The sequence below is a fragment of the Gobio gobio genome, assembly GCF_949357685.1.
Source record: "Gobio gobio genome assembly, chromosome: 16".
Classification (NCBI taxonomy): Eukaryota; Metazoa; Chordata; class Actinopteri; order Cypriniformes; family Gobionidae; genus Gobio; species Gobio gobio.
Window position 1 is genome coordinate 39,486,152 of NC_137109.1, and position 17,828 is coordinate 39,503,979.

Consider the following 17,828-nt stretch of genomic DNA (forward strand, 5'->3'; position numbering starts at 1 on the left):
TTTAGTTGTATGATTTGAATTTTATAATTGCAAAATGTGTAAATAAGCAGGAGCCTGTCTTTATCAGAGACTATGTAAAGCAGTAGTTCTCAACCTTTTGTGACTCAATGTCCGATACAATATTCAATGGTTCTAGATATAATGGAGAAAAAAAATGCTATATATATTAACAACAAAACATTAACAGCAACTATGGATAAATTAAATAGATAGAAAAAAACCTCTTCAACAGCTGCTGAAATCGGTCAATGAAGTTAAAACATTACAAACATCAATTAAAAAATGTATATACATTACATTTTATTAAAATTATAAGAGTGACTGCACAGAACTCGGTACAAAATGGTCAATGGAAAAAATGTTCACAATACATTTTAGTGAGTCAGTGGATGTAACTTAATTCACAGATAAATTACTTAACCAAGTATGAACCAGTATATATATACAAATGCATTTTAAATTACAAGGTGGCACATAGTACCAACAATTCAGGGAAAGAGAGGATAACAGCCTTTTAAAACACAATAATAGATTTGTACATTTTATCCCATACTCTTTTGACACTGGCTCAAGTTGCACACAGCTGCAGCTTTTGGAGGATTGAGAATGTGTGAGTGGATCACATGAAGAGATTTAGCTGGGAGGGTAGTACTGATTATACTGGTTCCATGGGTTTTGGTAGCTGCCATACCCTCCATACTGCTACAGAGACAACAGGGACAATATTTGTATAAAACACACATTTAAAATCACCTATGCACTAAGTTTAACCGTTGAAAGTTCTAATTGCCTCCTACTGGGTAAATGCAGTGCTTTAACAAAATGACGTACATGTGCAAATTCAATTCTTTACCTGATACCAGCTGGCATAGCTTCCACTCATGTCTCCACCCATCATAGAGGGAGGTGGTGTCGTCATGGGAACATGAGACATCAAGCCAGATACATCCTCCATTTTGCTCATCTTTTCTGGATCATCATCATTATCACTTGAGGAATACACAGCAGCTCATTAAAAAGTCTCTCACACAACTAAATGTCGAAAGGAGATCTCTGGGTTTGTTTTTTTGAGCTCACCAATTCTCTGCTCCTCTCTTTGCGTTGTGTTCCTTTAGCAGCTTCTGGTGCTCCTCATACATGCTCAACACACTGATAACATACAAGCAAAACATCTAAGTAACATTTAAGTAAACCTCATAATGCAGAATCCACAAAAGAAAAAGTAGAATTTAGTGAGTTAAAAAAAATATATATGTGCAGAATATATATATCACTTGTGCTGAAGCTCCTTCTACAATGGTCCAATTGAATTCTGACCTCTGAACTGTGGTCCCAAAGTCTTCAGCAAACTGCAGGCCACGCTGGGAGAAAAGGATTTTGTTCTTTGGGGAGAGAGGAGCAGCAAGCGCATTGGCCACACACTGCTGAACCCCACCTCCATTAGCCCGCAGGTCACCTGACATCTCCAGTTCCAGAAGGTTCTGGTACAATCTACCATTATCCTGAGGAGCCAAATTCCAGAATATTGAAATAAGTGAATCATGAAATTTAGGTATTGTGATGCATCATATTGTGATAACTTTTTTTAAACCTTCCATATCACAGTAAGATTGACTGAAATACACTACTTTTTTTTATTTTTATAAGTCTCTTATGCTCACCAAGTCTGCATTTATAAAAATGCAGTAAAACCAGTAATATTGTGTAATGTTAATACAATTTAAAAATAACTTTTGTATTTTATTATATTTTAAAATGTAATTTATTCATGTGATGCAAAGCTGAATTTTTGTTGAAATTTCACTGAATCATTACTCCAGTCTTCAGTGTCACATAATCCTTTAAAATGTATTCTTATATGCTGCTTTGCTGCTCAAGAAACATTTCTTATTATTATTATCAATGTTGGATGCTTATGATTAATCATTTTGTGGAAACCGTGACACTATTTAAATTATTCTCTGATGACTAGAGATGTTCAAAAGAACAGCATTTATTTGAAATAGAACATTATACATTATAAACGTATTTACTGTCATTTATGGTCAATTTAATGCATGCTCAATTGATAAAAGTATCCAAATCCAGACCCCCACCCCACCCCACCCCAAACTTTTAAAAAGTACTGCGTGTAAAATGTCAAATGCTGGTGTTTTACCGGACTCAGCTCTATGGCTTCCTGTAGAACAGTGCGGGCCCTGGCAGGGCTCTTGCACAGCTTGTGAAGGAAGCGAGACAGTTTGATGGAGTAGAAGGCGTGCAGTGTGGGGTTGTCTTTACTCTGGTTCACCGTCTCCTTCAGCAGTGACACTGCCACATCTAAACGCCCAGCTCTCCGTTCCAGACCTACTCTCCTAAGACGCACCGCAGCCAAACCAGGCACTGTTATCTCAAGGGATTCAAGAATACGCTGTGCCTCTGAAATATTACCTATGGGAGAAAAGAGAAACGTAGCGAGAATGTAATATACAGATTATGCAGTAGCTAATGACAATAAATAAAAAATCTATCTTTTAGGTTAGTGTATTTGCTATGCTAAATTGACGTTCTCACCATGTTTTTCCTCAAATGAGGCCCACTGAAGGTGGATGCTGTGTTTGTACGGAAGATGGATTTCACAAGCTCTGTGGTACACATTACGCACCTCCTCCAGCCCGCGTGGTTCCAGGTAATGCACATACTGTAATGCGCACACAAAAATAGATTACAAAATGCCACAGAAGTCTTACCAATATGGCAAAGTAATGATACTGAATAAATGAATAGGTTGTTTGATCTCCTTTTCACTTACTTTATCCCAGAATTCCTCATAGAGTGCGCAAGCAATGAGACAGCGCTCAAACAGAATCAGTACTCTCTTGTGTCCAGCTATACACTCTTGTTTTGAATCTTCCACAGACGTCCCTTCAGCGGTCATTGCCACTGTGTCAGCTTCTGCTATCTCCAAATCCAGATAGCTCTGCCAGGCTTTCAACTGGGCTCTATCCAGAGGCTTCACGTGGAAATAAGGCCTTTTGATCTGGAAAAAAAAGGAGAGAAAGAGTCAAGCAACAGGAAGGTCAATTGACAGAAAAACGTCATACACAGCTCAAAAGTTTTTAAAATAAGTCTCTTATGCTCACCAAGGCTGCATTTCTTGGATCAAAAATACAGTAAAAACTGATATTGTGAAATATTATTATAATTCATAAAACGGTTAGTTCCAGTCCTTGATGCTGATTGGTCAATAGCAATAGTTTTATTCACAATAAAGCACGGCTATGACCGCCTCACCCAACGGTTCTGTGTATCACTGCGCAACACCCATAGCAACCACCCTTATCATGTACATTGGAAGAACAAAAAGGCCAACATGTTTAAAGTAAATTTGGATCTATAAGGCAGCATGATAATAGATGAGTGGTTTGAGAAACGATTTCAAGCGATCATGCTCCAGTGCTGAAAAATAACATTTTAGCAAACCCAATGGGCAGTGACATGCTTTAGTGACTGGTTTGATGAAAATGTTCGCAGCATTGATTTTAAACAAATCACTAAGACGGAACCCGCTAAAAAATTCTCAGTGACTTCAATGGAACCATAAAAAGCTCCAAAGGTGAAAAATGGCACCAGCAGTCATGTAGTGTTACGTGATGGTCTGAACAGATATCTGAATTATCCACCTTTGAGTTTTTTCCTGGTCTTTAATGAGAGACAGCAAATTCATCTCATCAAATCATGTTTTTGCTGGAGTCGTGGAGACACTGAGAAGGGAGGGCCGTGATAGAGCAAAGCATCACACACCAATTTCTGCTAAGGATTACATCACCATTTAACACACCTGAAGGACACAGGTGCACATGTCTAGTTTGATGTGTAGTCCGTGCAGTAACATTTTGGATTCAGAGGGAAAGAGGGTAACTCATGCTAGGCTCATTTCACATTTTAACCGACAAAAATTTTCCCAAGTATGTCACAATAAGCTTTAATTTTTCTAACTTTGCGTCATGCCAAACAACGCCCTTCAGCTGTGACTTATTCATAATACAGCACGGCTGCTAGTACCTTATTGCTTTCTTAAAACAACTTGGAATATATTTTCAAATGTTATTTATTCCTGTGATGGCAAAGCTGAATTTTCAGCATCATTACTCCAGTATCAGTGTCACTTGATCCTTCAGAAATCAATCCAATATTCTGATTTGGTGCTCAAGAAACAATTCTTATCAGCAATGTTGAAGACCGATTCTGTCAGGATTATTTGATGACTAGAAAGTTCAAAAGAAGCAAATTGTTTGTAAAAATGCAAATGTATTGTGACGTTTGCTCAATTTAATGCCTCCTTGCCGAATAAAAACACAACTGTGAAGCATTTTTCTGAGAAACATTTCTGGAACTCACAGCATCCTCATAGTTCCATCTCTTCCTGACTTCTGCCTCATTTTGTTGGTACACCTCCTCTCTGCAGACCAAAATGAGCTCCTGCATCTTCTGAATTGCTTCTTCCTGTATAAAAAAAATATTAAAGATTAAAATGATGATCTCTACAGTCTCACATCAATCTCACATCGAAAGAAAACCTTCTAGTATAGATGAAAAGTCGGTTACAGAGTCTTTGCCGTTGTCTGCAGGCTCTTCCTCCCCTGGCGGTCTCTCCTCTTCTTCTGCAGTGATATCAGATCTCTCTTTTTTGGCTTGAATCTGGCTCTGTTTGTACTCAGTCCTCACCTTACTGTACTCCTCAGGAGACAGGATGTCCTGAGGCGGGTTGGAGCTTAGGTGAGTTTTCAGTCTGAGATAAGAGACAGAAATTCAGAGAACATCAGCCTTGTTTAATGTAAGTGTCATCATGATTTTTATGGACTCTGAAAGCAAAAGAATTTTTGTGATATTTTGGTGATCTGGATTTGAAGTGTTTAACTGCAGGTGTTGGACAGTTTACCAATTAGGCTTTTGTTGATGCATTCAGCTGCATCTAAATATAAAGGGGGAAAGAGATCACAGAATATGAGTGTGAGAAGAAATGGTAACAAATTCTCACAAATCCATGCGTGTGTGTGTGTGTGTGTGTGTGTGTGTGTGTGTGTGTGTGTTGTACGTGGATTGTGTGCCTCAAATCTGAAAAAAAATTGTTAAGACAAATAACATATGGTCCATGAGCATTGCGTACTTTTCATAATGTGTGTTGTAGAGCTGTGTGGGGATCCTCAGTACTCGGTCATAGACACCGGTCATGGACTTCAGGTTGGCTTGCTCCTTCTCCCACTCGGTGTACAGATCCCACAGCCTGTCTGAATGGAAGTCCCAGCCAGCGGCTGCAACTGCCTCCTCAAACACACTAAGGGGAGAGGACAAGACTTTTCATGTTTTATTGTTTCTTGGGAAGTTTTATTGCTGTAAAGAATACTATTTAAAGTCATTGTGAAATCAAAATGGACAATTCATTCATTTGTATGGCATACTGCAGTGTTTATTATATAAATTACTTTTCCATGCACATTATTTTTTTACATTTATGTGCCCTCGTAACCTCGTAATATTAACGCCCCTGTCCCTCGAAACAACATCTCTTTTCTGATGCCGATCCAACAATCCAATCAATTCCCGATAAACAAAATGAAGTCCCGCCCTACAGTTTTTCTTGTTAGAGAAGCCATTTCACTCAGATTAAGTCACAACAGGGAATACAAGACAATCACTATTTCCGTTTAATGCTGACTTTAAGCTTTAACTACAGGCTGGAATACACCACAGATTTTCAAACATCAGTCATCATACACTTGCTGACTTTGTGACTGGTAACAGAGAAAAACTGGACATCATACACTAAATAACTGAGGAACACACTCTAACAGACTTTCAAGTCATTCCAAACACAACATATACTCTCAGAAACTCGTTGCTAGGAGATGCATGCCAAATAAAACAATTTTTTTTTAATGATCTAAAAATATAGAACATATCTGATATCCTCTGACTGCATGGATTCATAGTCTGAACTCTGAAGCAAAAAAATATCAATGGCAATCCTCCACTATGCAATTTTCAATTAAATCTGCAAGGTTAGTGTTTTTTCTCAATCATACCTGCGGATGCGCCGTGTTGACTCTGGCAGGTTCATGTTGAGCGTTCCTAGCAGCAGGTTGATGTAGTGGATCCAGAGATCAACACTGAGAGGAATGGCCTTCAAACCTCGTTCACACACCTATCACAGGAACCAAATAGAGCTTTACATCTCCGCTGCAATATTATGAACAAATCATTTTTTAATATTACAAAATTGCAGTTAATACAATGACATAACTCCCATATCTGAGGTTTTCTTTTGTATTTTCATATACTGACTGAACTGTCCATTTATGCATGTTCTTACTTCTTCAGCCTTATCATTGTGTCCGGCCCGTCTCTCAAGATCCACAAACTTTTTCCAGTAACCGTAGCACAGTGGATACCTGACCAGAAAAGCATTCAGGGCTTGACGGGAGGCTCTCATGTGGCCCTGCAATAAATAATGAAATGAAAAACATAAAACCAACAAACATTTTGGAGCAACAAAGCATTGTAATCTGTTGTCAACCCATTCACCTCTTGTTCGCAATACTGCAGAAGGTCGGTCCAGGTGTTAAAATCTTGAGGATTGTCGCAGCTAAGTTTCCAAAGTCTCTCGAAGTCTGTCGGCATCTCTCCCTCCTCCTCCTCTTCTCTGCCTGCTGTGTAGGATGCCGTCGAGACGCCTGTGTCTCCTCCATCAGCACCACTCTTCAGTGACTCCTCAACATCTGGTTTGGGATGGTCTGCAACCTCAGGCTCATAAAGCTCTGCCACTGAAACCGATGTGTTTGATTAATACACTGCAGTGTACTTGGTCATAACTCGACTTATGTGGCAGCAGCTAAAGCTGTAATAAATTATGTTTTTTTGTTTTGTTTTGTTTTCATATTTCGTTGACGACAGGTGCTTTAGAATAATTAATTATATAATTGATATAATTATGAATGTTAATCTGCAATTAAATGATCGTATTAACTTGACATTAGTGTGTCAAACAACTCTTACAGTATCAAAATACTCAAGTTCGAATCAATAAAATCATTGGTTAGTTAGCTCTCTAGCTATATTATGAAGACGCGCTCGTGTAAATTATGCATTAAAGCATTTAAGAAATGAATACGACATACCATTCATACATGCTTACAAACTCAGTATTTTATTAGGTAACTTTTAAAGGGAAACCTGAAGGGTTTGTGAGTTCCCTGTTCTTGCTCAGGTCCTCTGTGCCTTCCGCCGCCATTATTGACCGCAGTTTAAATGACGCGTAGAATGTGCGACCCCTGTCATTTTACTGTCGCAGTAGATTGACGATAGCAAGCAAGGCCACCGCTGTCTGTAAAACATTAAAATAGTTTTTCATCTGGGTGGAAGTGATATAATGATTAATATACATTAAACAAAATAGTCTGACACCACTTTTGGTTTATGCATGACCACAAAAAATAGTGTAGTCTTATGAATCAACACAAACCAAGCTAAATTAGCTATTTATTTCAGCTTTATTGGTTATTGCTTTTAGTTTCAAGTTGGCAACCATTACATAATGCTATAATTAGGTATATTACATAATGCTATAATTAGGTATAATTGAACAAATAAAACTATTAATAATATTTTTCATAAGTGAATGTGCTGCCAAATATATGAGAGAAAACAAACAAAAGCAGTTGGGAATGTACAGTTAATCTTTATTACCATCTCATTTGAACATCCATTAATCAAGACTTTATACCTTACATTCAGTCATTCATTTCCAGAGTTTTCAGGGTCACCCTCAAAAATGGAAAGAAACAAACTGGAAAATCAGCAACACAGAGCAGTCACATTGGTTGGTCAAACGGGAATGTACACAAAGCCCTCCTTCATCAGAGGCCCTGCCTAAAACATTTACTTCAGTAATTTTGACAAGTTATCAATTTTATAGTGGATAACAATAAAATTAAACTTCACAAATCATTTCCCCCATCACAGCTGGAATAATTATAAGTGCCTGACTGTTTCATTCTGCTTTGCTGGCTCAAAATGTAAAAATCACCCTATTCACCCCAAACCCAACACATTCAAGTGCTCTACAAAACAAAAATGGCAAAAATTAAGCAATAAGACAAAATAAACTCACAGATTTAGTGGGTTATTCCCCTGTTAAAAGATTCCAAACCCAAGAGCCCCCAATCAAATTAACTATGACATAAGCAAATAGTGCTTAATAGTAGTCTCTAAAACCCGATGTGCAAAAGTGATCATAGGTAAACAATTTTCTAGAACTTTTTTTGTTTTTAAAATGATAAAAAAAACAGCAAAGGGATTTGTGAACGTGATGTATTGTCTTCCTGTAAAAGGAACAAATCCATTTGTTAAAGAGATTAACTTCCGTAACAACTGGGTTTTCACTGTGCACTGAGAGTTTAAATATGACCCTCATTTGCAGCCCTGAAATTATTTAAATCCACTGTATGATTCAGTAAATCTGACTTTATCACTACGTGAAATAAAATAAAAATCTTTTGACTTGTGTATGACATTACGTTTCAAATGAAAAGCATTTACTATCTGACCCTGTCAGTTAGATCCATTTCTTTTTATCACAAATATCACTGAATCATTGCACCACTGTTCGCTTCTGAATTGTCATGTTGATTTTGTAAGTGCTCAATGTGTTTATGAATTAAAAGTGAATTTTTCTATTTTTTTGTTTACATTTCTTTTTATGGATCTTGTATCATCTGGCCTTGGCTGCTGTAGAAATCCGGTGAACTACTGCAGCAGCAGGGTCCAGTCGTTCCCAGCGTTCATCCCAGGTTTACGAAGGGTTAGCACTGACATGGAGGTATCAAACTCAAATTCCACAGAGGTTTCTTTGCCTGTTTGAGAGAGTGTGGGAAGATTAGAATGCCATCATCTAAAATATTGAGATGTAGACTCAATTTTCCATCAGAAAATAAATACATTTCTGAAATTACAATGTTGAGCAGACCTGAATAAATATCTTACCATCCATTTTAAGAAGAACCTTTCTGGGCTTGCTGGCACCCAAAATGAGGACTTTTTCAATCCATGATGAAGTTAAGAATTTACAGTCTGGGCACAGGTTGCTGAGATATAAAAGTAAAAAATCTTTTAGTTAAAACTTTGTGGTAAATTATACAAAATTATACATTCTAAAAATGCTTGGACAATGACAGATTAATATAAATACCTGGAGGTGAGAGCATTATTGGCAAAGGTGAGTCTACGGTGAATTAATTCTGTCTTTGTTTCATAGTTAAAACTATGGCCATCATCAATGTAGAGCTCACCTTCAGCAAATTTCTAAAGAGAGAGTGAGAGAAAAAGAAGTTAAATTAAGCTGACAAATGGATTTTATTCTGTTAAACAATTTGTTTAATTAGCCAAAACAGAGAACTAGCTCTTTACCTTAGGGCTAAGGGCCACATACAAGGTGTATGGGTCATTTTCCATGCATGCAGATGACCTTCGAACTCTGTCCTTCCGAGGGATGATAGAACCACCACGCTGGAACACCGGGATCTAAAAAAGAAAAGAAAAGCAAAAGAATTATAGTGGATATAAACTCAAATAAACATTCTTTTTTTGAACAAGGAAAGCCTCTTACAGAGCTAAGAGTTACTGGGATGTAGAGATTCTGCACGCCATTGTGTTTTTGAAATGTGTGGACGTCATACCAAACCTGGATATGGACAACAAAAAAACAAGATGAGCATCATGGTGAAAGTATGATGTGAGGTAAATGAACATGAGTTAATCTTATATAACGCAAGTTATTATATACATTTCCATTCATTCTAACATTAAAGCTCTCATGACGAGCACAGTTTTGACCTGGACACATCAATAGGTTTGTCACTTTGTAAAACACAATAGGTTTTGTCACTAATGTAAAAACAAACAAAATACAGACAAATAATCTTTAGTTTGTCATTGGCCATGCTTATTGGCCGTCACGGGCCATGAACTATGATTTGCTACTTGCTATGACTAGTTGGTGGCAGATTACACAAAGTGTACAGATCGCCCAGACTGCAATTATCATCAATATTTTTGTCCTGGAAAGACTTCGATATCATTCAGTCTTTAAGTCAACAGTATTACCTCTTCGGCTCCAGGAAGATAGGCTGTGACTCCACGAGACCCTTCCTCTGTGACTGGATGAACCAATAAATCCCTTCCTAAACAAACAAAAAAACAGAAACAAATTTAAATAATCCTTTATAAATGACAGACTGACTGATATTAGACAAACTAAAAACTTCTCTCACCAATTAGGAATTCGTCATCAATGGTGAAAGTTGCTGTATCCTTAGGATAATCAACCCAAAGAGCTCTGAGACATGACAGAAAAGAAAAAGAGCACTAACGTAAAATGGAGTACTATACAAACAATCCTGTCTACTTGAAGTAATGAGCAATATTCTAAACAAGCATTCACAGGGACCACACTCACCTCATGACTGGCATTCCGGTCCTGTGTGCATGGTAGAACAGCTGGTACCAGTATGGCAGAAGAGCGTAACGCTGCCGGATTGCCTCGCGGATGAGCCCTGTGTTCTCTGGACCAAAGAGCCAGGGTTCCCTGCGCGGTGTGTCTAGATGGGCATGAGCACGGAAGAACGGCTGATATGCACCCGTTTGGTACCAGCGAACCAGAAGCTCAGTGCTGGGATTCTTAAAAAAGCCACCTACATCAGCTGTATGCAAGAAGAGAGATACATTATTAGCATGATTACGAAAAGCAGAAAGATATTGTTACACACATGTACTTTGCATTATACATTAAATTATTATTCAAAATATACACATACCCTCTCTAATTATGTGTTTGCTATTAAATGTTTTGCCTGATTTGATTGTGCTTTCAGCTACGAGTAAAACTGTAATACTTATTTTAGCATTTCCCCCAAAATCAGCGCAGAAAATGAAATTTCATTTGGACCTACTTATCACTACTACAAAGTTGATTACTGACCTCCACAAAACGAGATGCCCACAAGCCCAAGACTGAGACACATAGGAATAGAAATTTTCAGATGGTCCCACTCAGCTGCATTATCGCCAGTCCAGACAGCACCTGATGAAAATACACAAACCCAAATGTTTCTTGCACAAAACATGTACAATAAAATGATGATGGTTTTTCAGGCTTTAAGTTTAGTGTGCACAAACAACCACATGAATTTACCATATCTCTGAGAGCCGGCAAAAAAGGCTCTGGTCAGCACAAAAGGCCTTTCAACTCCACCAGAGCGTTGAATCTGACCTTCGGCAGTGGCCATTTGCTTTAAAATAATACAAAGAGGAGATTTAGGAACAGGAAATCTATTTCTGAAGAACATTTAATGCTGGTGGTAGATTATTTAAATGTATTATATAAAATAACTGTAACATTATTGATGTTTGTCCTTCTATTAGAAGTTATGCTTTATTATAAGTTACAAACTACTCTGCAAGATGTATGAGAAACAACATGTAGAGTTCCTCACCACATAAAGTCCATAGATATTGTGTATGTCTCTGTGCTCCCAGTTTCCATGTAGAGCATCTTTGTGCATAGTGACCTCTGGGCCATTGAACACGGACGGCTCATTCATGTCATTCCAAGTAAAGAGGTTCTCCATTGAGCCCTGAAAAGCAACACGCAGAGTTGTGACAATGCCATTTGTCTTGTCGTTTTCACTTTTAACACCAGGTCCTAACCAGATGCGAGACGACAACCTCCAATGAAAGAAATTTGTCTGCTGTGCAACATCACAAAACCAATAGGAAGATACACTATCAAAAGATATTGTGTAATTCTTTGAAACGGGAGACATTAGACCATGATCCTTCACAGTTTGGTGTACAGCCTTGATATAAACACATCTATATGCAAAATCTGTTTGTGTATTCCGCTTTGAGCTTATTCTTGCGTTTTGATTTTGTAAGCGTAAGCATTTCACACTCTTCTTGAGCAGCCAAATGTAGAGGGGAAATGGAGCATAAGACAAAAGCATCACCACATCCTGTTTGGGTGAGATGAGGGGAGAAACAGGTAGAGCTACAACATCCGGACATATGGAAATCATTCGATCTTAACAATCCTTTTGGATTGTTATGATTCGACAGTTTCAGATAATTATTCTATATCAGGGCTTCCACTTTTGAGATTGACAGCAGAAAAGTCTCACCTCATACTGATCATAGGCGAACATGCTGGCCCACCAGGCCCGCATTTCAGGATTTGTAAAGTCTGGGTAACCAGAGTTTCCTGTAATAGGACCAGGCCAAAGCAATAAGAGAAGCATTACAATACAATACATTTTACATTAAGCATCTTATCACAAATACCACATACATGTTTTTAAGTCATAGTGAAAATTAAATGTTTGGGGTTAGAAAGATTTTCTTAAAGCAAGGATGCATTACATTGATCAAAAGTGACAGTAAAAAGATGCAGTAATGCTTCTGAAAATCAGCTTTTCCATCAAAGGAATAAATTACATTTTCACACATATAAAAATAGAAAAACAGTTATCTTAAATTTGTAATATTTCACAATATTGCTGTTTTTTTGGTGAGCATAAGAGACATCATTCAAAAGCGTTTTTAAAAAATTTACAACCTCAAACTTTTTAAAGTACTATAAGGACATCACATTTGAAAACAAACTTCTCACCTGGCCAGCACCAGCCTTCATAATTTCCACCATCTTTGCTCTTAGTGTAGAAGTCCTTAGAAGTAATCTCGTTGTGGATCTTGTAGCCACTATCAACCTTAATGTGGGGATCTACTATAGCCACCATCTATAAACAAAATTGTAAATCACAAAATCTTTCAGGCTCTTCTTCATACTTATGAATGATTCGAAGAAAATCATACCATACTACAGTTATACAAACAACTGTGGCTGACCTTGCGTCTCTTGTCCATTAGGCCCTGAAGCATCTCTTTAGGCTGAGCGAACTTGTGGGGATCCCAGGTGAAGTAGCGCTTGCCATCGGCATGCTCAATGTCAAGCCATATGAAGTCATAAGGGATGTCATACTGGTCAAAGCCTTGGTCCACTGACTTCACATCCTCCTGGTCATTATAATTCCAGCGGCACTGGTGATAGGCCAGACTAGCCAGAGGAGGGAAGGACTGGGTGCCTAGAGGGTAAGACACACACACACACACAATATATACCTGACTCAGATCTGTACAGGGTTTTGTGAATGGTTTGGTTGGTGTAGTTTATAGCTTTTAGATGGCATTTACCTGTGAGAGAGGCGTACTGTTGGAAGACATCTGATGGTTTGGGCCCAAGCATGATGAAGACATCAATGATACCACTCTCAGAGATCCAACGGATGTCCGTCTGTGGCGTCTCACTGGAGCCTTGAACAAAGTCTAGCATCTTCCCAAAGACAGTCTGAAAGAAACGCCAAAAAACAAGAGTTTTAAAATACACTATAATAAGAGATAACATAGAAAGCCCTAGTGACCTCTTACCTTTCCCGCTGTATTAGAACTGATGTCTACCCAGGTCTCAGCTGCATTAAGCCAGAAAATACCCATGGTTCTCTGTGTGTTATGGGCTAGCATGACAGGTACGGCTCCATACAAGGCCATAGGGTTATAGAGCTCATACTGAAACACATCTAGGTTGTACAGCCTGTATGGATCGCCTCCACTACAAAAAAATAAAAGGAAAAAAAACATTATTATTTACTGTTTTTATAGGAGGTATATTTTGATTGTGTACTAAGACATCGACTCACTCTGTAGTTTTGAGTTTTAGGTTGTCAGCATGCTCTGGAATACCGTATACATGTTCTACACCCGGCAAGGAGAAGTCTAAACTTATTGATGTTGGGCCTAAGGAAAGATTTTAAACAAAATCAACATAGATGATAATCATTAGTATGCAGTCTTGTCAGAGATAATAACGTTCATGCGAACTTTCAAATATAAATATTAACATTGAATTAATGTGTGAAAGACCACATGTAAATCTCTTTAGCTTTGAAGCCATATATATGCTCCAATATGCTATAATGTACTCCAAAATTACTACATACCATTCACACAGTGTACCATTCATACAGTAAGAAGTTAATACTTTATTCAGCAAAGGATGCATTATATGGACCAAAATTTACAGGTAAGACATTTATAAGATTATATTTTAAATAAATGCTGCTATTTTGAGTCCTGAAAAAAAATTATCCCAGTTTCCACGAAAATATTTTCAACATTGACAATAATAAGAAATGTTTCTTAAGCACAAAATCAGCATATTAAAAGGAAATTCGGTTTTCAGAATAAATTACATTTTATAGTATATTCATTTAAAATAACACTCAATATTACTGTTTGCATTAGTTCTCTGCGCGTTATAGACTAGCATGACAAAAATGCAAATAAATGCAGTCTAGGTGATAATGCCAGACTTCTTTAAAACCCCCAAACTTTTTAATGGTAGTGTACACTTTTAAAATTCGCATTCTTTCTCTTCTGGGAAATCAGACCAGAAATATTGATGACTCATTAACCAAAGTCTATTGGCTACTTTAAAAAAAAAGGAATAAACCCTTTGAGGAGTTTCACCAAACATTTTAATAAGACTAATTAAATACTGATAAAGAAATGCATTAGTCAAGCAGTTTCATGGCCCTTTTAATTGACGTAGAAACATACCATATGGTTTGGTATCTGTATGAGTTTTAAATGTCTCTTCCCATAGACCATCTTCCTCTTTATCACTTTCTCCGTCCTCATCCTATTGTGTGGGAAAAAAATGAGAAAGGGGAAAAAAAACTCTTCTCAAAGGCATAACGTTGCAATGTGATGATTAGAGTAATACTTCTTTGGTTACTGTGGTACTTTCACACACGTCAGTATTGCATAACCACTCGATATAGCTGCTAAACCAGACATGTTAGTTTTAACTGAACACGTGGCAAGATGACACGGACTCATTTACCTGAACACACACACAAATGCATGCATACAGCTACTGACCTTCTCGCCTTCATCTTGCTGTTGATCTCCATCTACACTCTCTTTAACCTCAGCACCGTCTGGTTGTGCTTGCCTTTGATAAAACACCCAGATGGACACAAAAGAGATTAACAATCAGGCTTGGGTAGTAAATGGTTCGCATTTGACATTATTTGGATGCATTAACAAAATCTCAACTGGTCTGTCTGCAGCAAACTCTTATATTTTCTGAATCCAGAAAAAAACCTGCATCAAAGTTTCCACAAAAATACACAGCACAACTGGTTTCAACATTGATAATAATAGCAGCAAATCAGCATATTAGCATGATTTCTGAAGGATCATGTGAGACTAAAGATTCCATCACAGTATTAAATTACATTTTAAAATATGTAAAAATAGGGGGGTGGGATTAATTGTAATTATATTTTACATTATCAAATAAATGTAGCCTTGGTGAGCATAACATTAAAAACCTCACCAACCCCACACTTTTGATCAGTATGTACGCTTCCCAGCTTCCAAATAGGAGAGAAAAACCCAATACTCACGTGTCCTTGCGAAGTCGCAGGTGCTCAAAGGCCAGCAGGCCGCGAGAGTTGAGGGATAGCAGCACCTCTGGCCCCTCCATGATATCCAACCTAAATGGACGGGCACTAACAATCAACCTCTGGCTCTCTGCTCCCAGAGACAACACAATGCCATTTTCATCCTTAGACAAAAATGAGAGACTGAAGAAAGAGATACAGAGAGAGAGAAAAAAGGGGGTAGACAGGGGAATCAGAGGAAAGGGAAAGAAACAGATGAGCCGAGGTTACTCAGAGGAACACAATAAATCATGCATGTTTTCTGAATTTCATTGTGCACTCTCAGATCAGAGAGACACTCACGGCTCAGTAGGGGGCTCTGCTATGAGCACGTCTGGCACCTCAAAGCGAGGCTTCAGAGGTTTCAACTCATTTATCTTCACCCGCGTCATATTCCCCTGCAGTCTGTAGAGCTCCAATAGCAAGTGCACCTGCAAACAGCAAGACAGCAGACCAAGTCATGTCTTTTGATAAGGATGGTTTGACCATAAGAATAAAAAACTAACCACAAAATATTGTGTGAAAGTCCTGTTTTCAGAGGTATCAGTTAAAGGAGAGCATGAAACAGACCTTGTTGTTGTCATTGATGAGCTGGAGGGTCAGCCGGGAGTCACTGAGCTCCAAAGTGTCCAGAAGAGCACGGTATGGTGACTGACCTGGTTTGAGCATCCGTTGACGTCTATGGACAAGATACAAGAATCAATGTATATCTAAAGCCTTAGCAGATGCAAGTCAAGTACTCTCTAAACTACCACAACAGAGTACAGGGTGGATAACTTTAAATGTAAGTATGTCGGAACACTACAATAATGAGTATTTGCAATCTTTGACAGGATTTTTAAAAAGCAATGCTAGTTGTAAACTGTAGAGGACTAGAGGTCATCTATACGGAATTGGTTTACAGTATAACTGACATACTTGCAGAAGGCACTCTGATCGCAGGTTTTAAAGTTTCCCCGATCCACAGCAAAGGCGCTGCTGAAACACAGGCACACACAGACCACAGACAGCAGCCCCATCCTAAAAAAAGGAGAACGTTTTTGAATTAGAGTAGGTTACTAATGCCATGGATCAGGTTTGAGTAATGAATGAGCAGGGTGGAGTAACAATAAGAGTCAGTTCTATGTTCACTTCCTTTTTTTGAGACCCTTGAGAATGGAAGATTTCCTTGTCTGTAATAAGATAGGTGACCAGGGTGGAAAATTAAAACCTTCAGCCACCTTAATGCATTTTCACAGTGGCTTGGAAGCGACCTCCTCTAACAAACCGCACATGACCAGGTTTGTGCCACAATACGGTCATTTAAAAATGGCATGAAGAATTAAAAGATCCTCTGTATACTCTTGGGGGGAATAACAGCTGACATGATGTAAAATCTTTTTTATATTTAAATAATTTTATACATTCCAACAAAAAAAATATCACCCTGCACGTGACATAATCTGGTGTCATTCATTCTTTCATTAAAAGAAAAAGAAGCTGGGTAATTTTAAATATGAATAGACAAAAACACTATATGCATTTAATTTAATTATTCAGGAAAACTGTATTTTCTAAATACATTTATTAACTAAATAATCAAATCACTCTTAAACCTTAACCTCCCAATAATAAAAATAGGCCTAAAATAGAAATGAAACTAGTGCTGGATATAATAATCTGCTACTGTTTGGATTTCTTCTAGCGTTGTACACAGATCAATCTCGACCCTCCATTTGCATACATCTAAAACAATCGCCAGGATGAGATGAATACTGCTGTAATGCATGCGTAAATAATTAATACAATAAGATATTCGTAAGGACTACTTTACATCAACCCAAAAAGGTGTATAAAGACAATGTCCTATAAAGTAAAACATGACTCGTCATAATGCCAGCGATAGCTCAGCCACGCATTCACTTCTACATTTCGCTTCCTCGTTCAACACCTGCAGCAGATTTACACCCCGCTCCCACACGAAATGCTCTTCGGTTAGCTTGAAATAAAACCAGATGAAACTCAAAAAAGACACGACGACGAACTGATATGATAGCCAAAGGTCTTTGTTTTACCTTTCAATGGAGATAACCGCCATCTTGGACACGCAGCGTTAAGCCCAGCCTCCTGGAGGTTGATTAGTTAGCATAAGCATACTTGTCTTTGCAGGAACACTATTGGGTGACAACAACGTCCCTACAGACGACTCTTACCCTGGAAACGAATCCATCTGATATGTATGGTTGTGTACACAAG

At 38.0% G+C, this 17,828-nt stretch overlaps 2 protein-coding genes across 2 annotated transcripts; both read right to left on the minus strand.

The window, feature by feature from the left end:
- Positions 1-4: 4 nt before the first annotated feature.
- On the minus strand, positions 5-7,274 carry LOC307139417 (pre-mRNA-processing factor 39). Its single transcript, XM_079838405.1, has 14 exons — positions 7,213-7,274; positions 6,565-6,803; positions 6,353-6,478; positions 6,066-6,184; positions 5,150-5,317; positions 4,588-4,771; positions 4,381-4,485; positions 2,792-3,019; positions 2,554-2,680; positions 2,159-2,430; positions 1,318-1,502; positions 1,078-1,149; positions 854-989; positions 5-702 (listed from the first exon to the last, which is right to left on the minus strand). The coding sequence occupies exons 1-14, from the start codon at positions 7,268-7,270 to the stop codon at positions 634-636; spliced, it is 2,088 nt and encodes a 695-aa protein (XP_079694531.1). The 5' UTR covers positions 7,271-7,274; the 3' UTR covers positions 5-633.
- Positions 7,275-7,698: 424 nt separating this feature from the next.
- Positions 7,699-17,772, minus strand: ganabb (glucosidase II alpha subunit b). Its single transcript, XM_079838196.1, has 24 exons — positions 17,648-17,772; positions 16,512-16,613; positions 16,164-16,272; positions 15,897-16,024; positions 15,558-15,737; positions 15,028-15,100; positions 14,704-14,785; positions 13,785-13,881; positions 13,516-13,696; positions 13,282-13,435; positions 12,937-13,172; positions 12,701-12,827; positions 12,213-12,292; positions 11,529-11,669; positions 11,228-11,324; positions 11,015-11,116; positions 10,493-10,736; positions 10,308-10,372; positions 10,141-10,217; positions 9,644-9,718; positions 9,445-9,558; positions 9,227-9,339; positions 9,022-9,122; positions 7,699-8,891 (listed from the first exon to the last, which is right to left on the minus strand). The coding sequence occupies exons 1-24, from the start codon at positions 17,668-17,670 to the stop codon at positions 8,785-8,787; spliced, it is 2,808 nt and encodes a 935-aa protein (XP_079694322.1). The 5' UTR covers positions 17,671-17,772; the 3' UTR covers positions 7,699-8,784.
- Positions 17,773-17,828: the final 56 nt, after the last annotated feature.

What these genes read in the sequence shown, in the direction of transcription:
- LOC307139417 (XM_079838405.1), bottom strand. Translation starts at nt 7,270, where the DNA reads ATGGCGGCGGAAGGCACAGAGGACCTGAGCAAGAACAGGGAACTCACA. An exon ending in ATGAGGAATTCTGGGATAAA is followed by an intron (nt 2,681 to 2,791) that starts GTAAGTGAAAAG and finishes TGCGCATTACAG; the next exon opens with TATGTGCATTACCTGGAACC. An exon ending in AAGCCATAGAGCTGAGTCCG is followed by an intron (nt 1,503 to 2,158) that starts GTAAAACACCAG and finishes TTGGCTCCTCAG; the next exon opens with GATAATGGTAGATTGTACCA.
- ganabb (XM_079838196.1), bottom strand. Translation starts at nt 17,670, where the DNA reads ATGGCGGTTATCTCCATTGAAAG. An exon ending in CTGCGACTTCGCAAGGACAC is followed by an intron (nt 15,101 to 15,557) that starts GTGAGTATTGGG and finishes GTTTTATCAAAG; the next exon opens with GCAAGCACAACCAGACGGTG. An exon ending in GTTCTAATACAGCGGGAAAG is followed by an intron (nt 13,436 to 13,515) that starts GTAAGAGGTCAC and finishes CGTTTCTTTCAG; the next exon opens with ACTGTCTTTGGGAAGATGCT.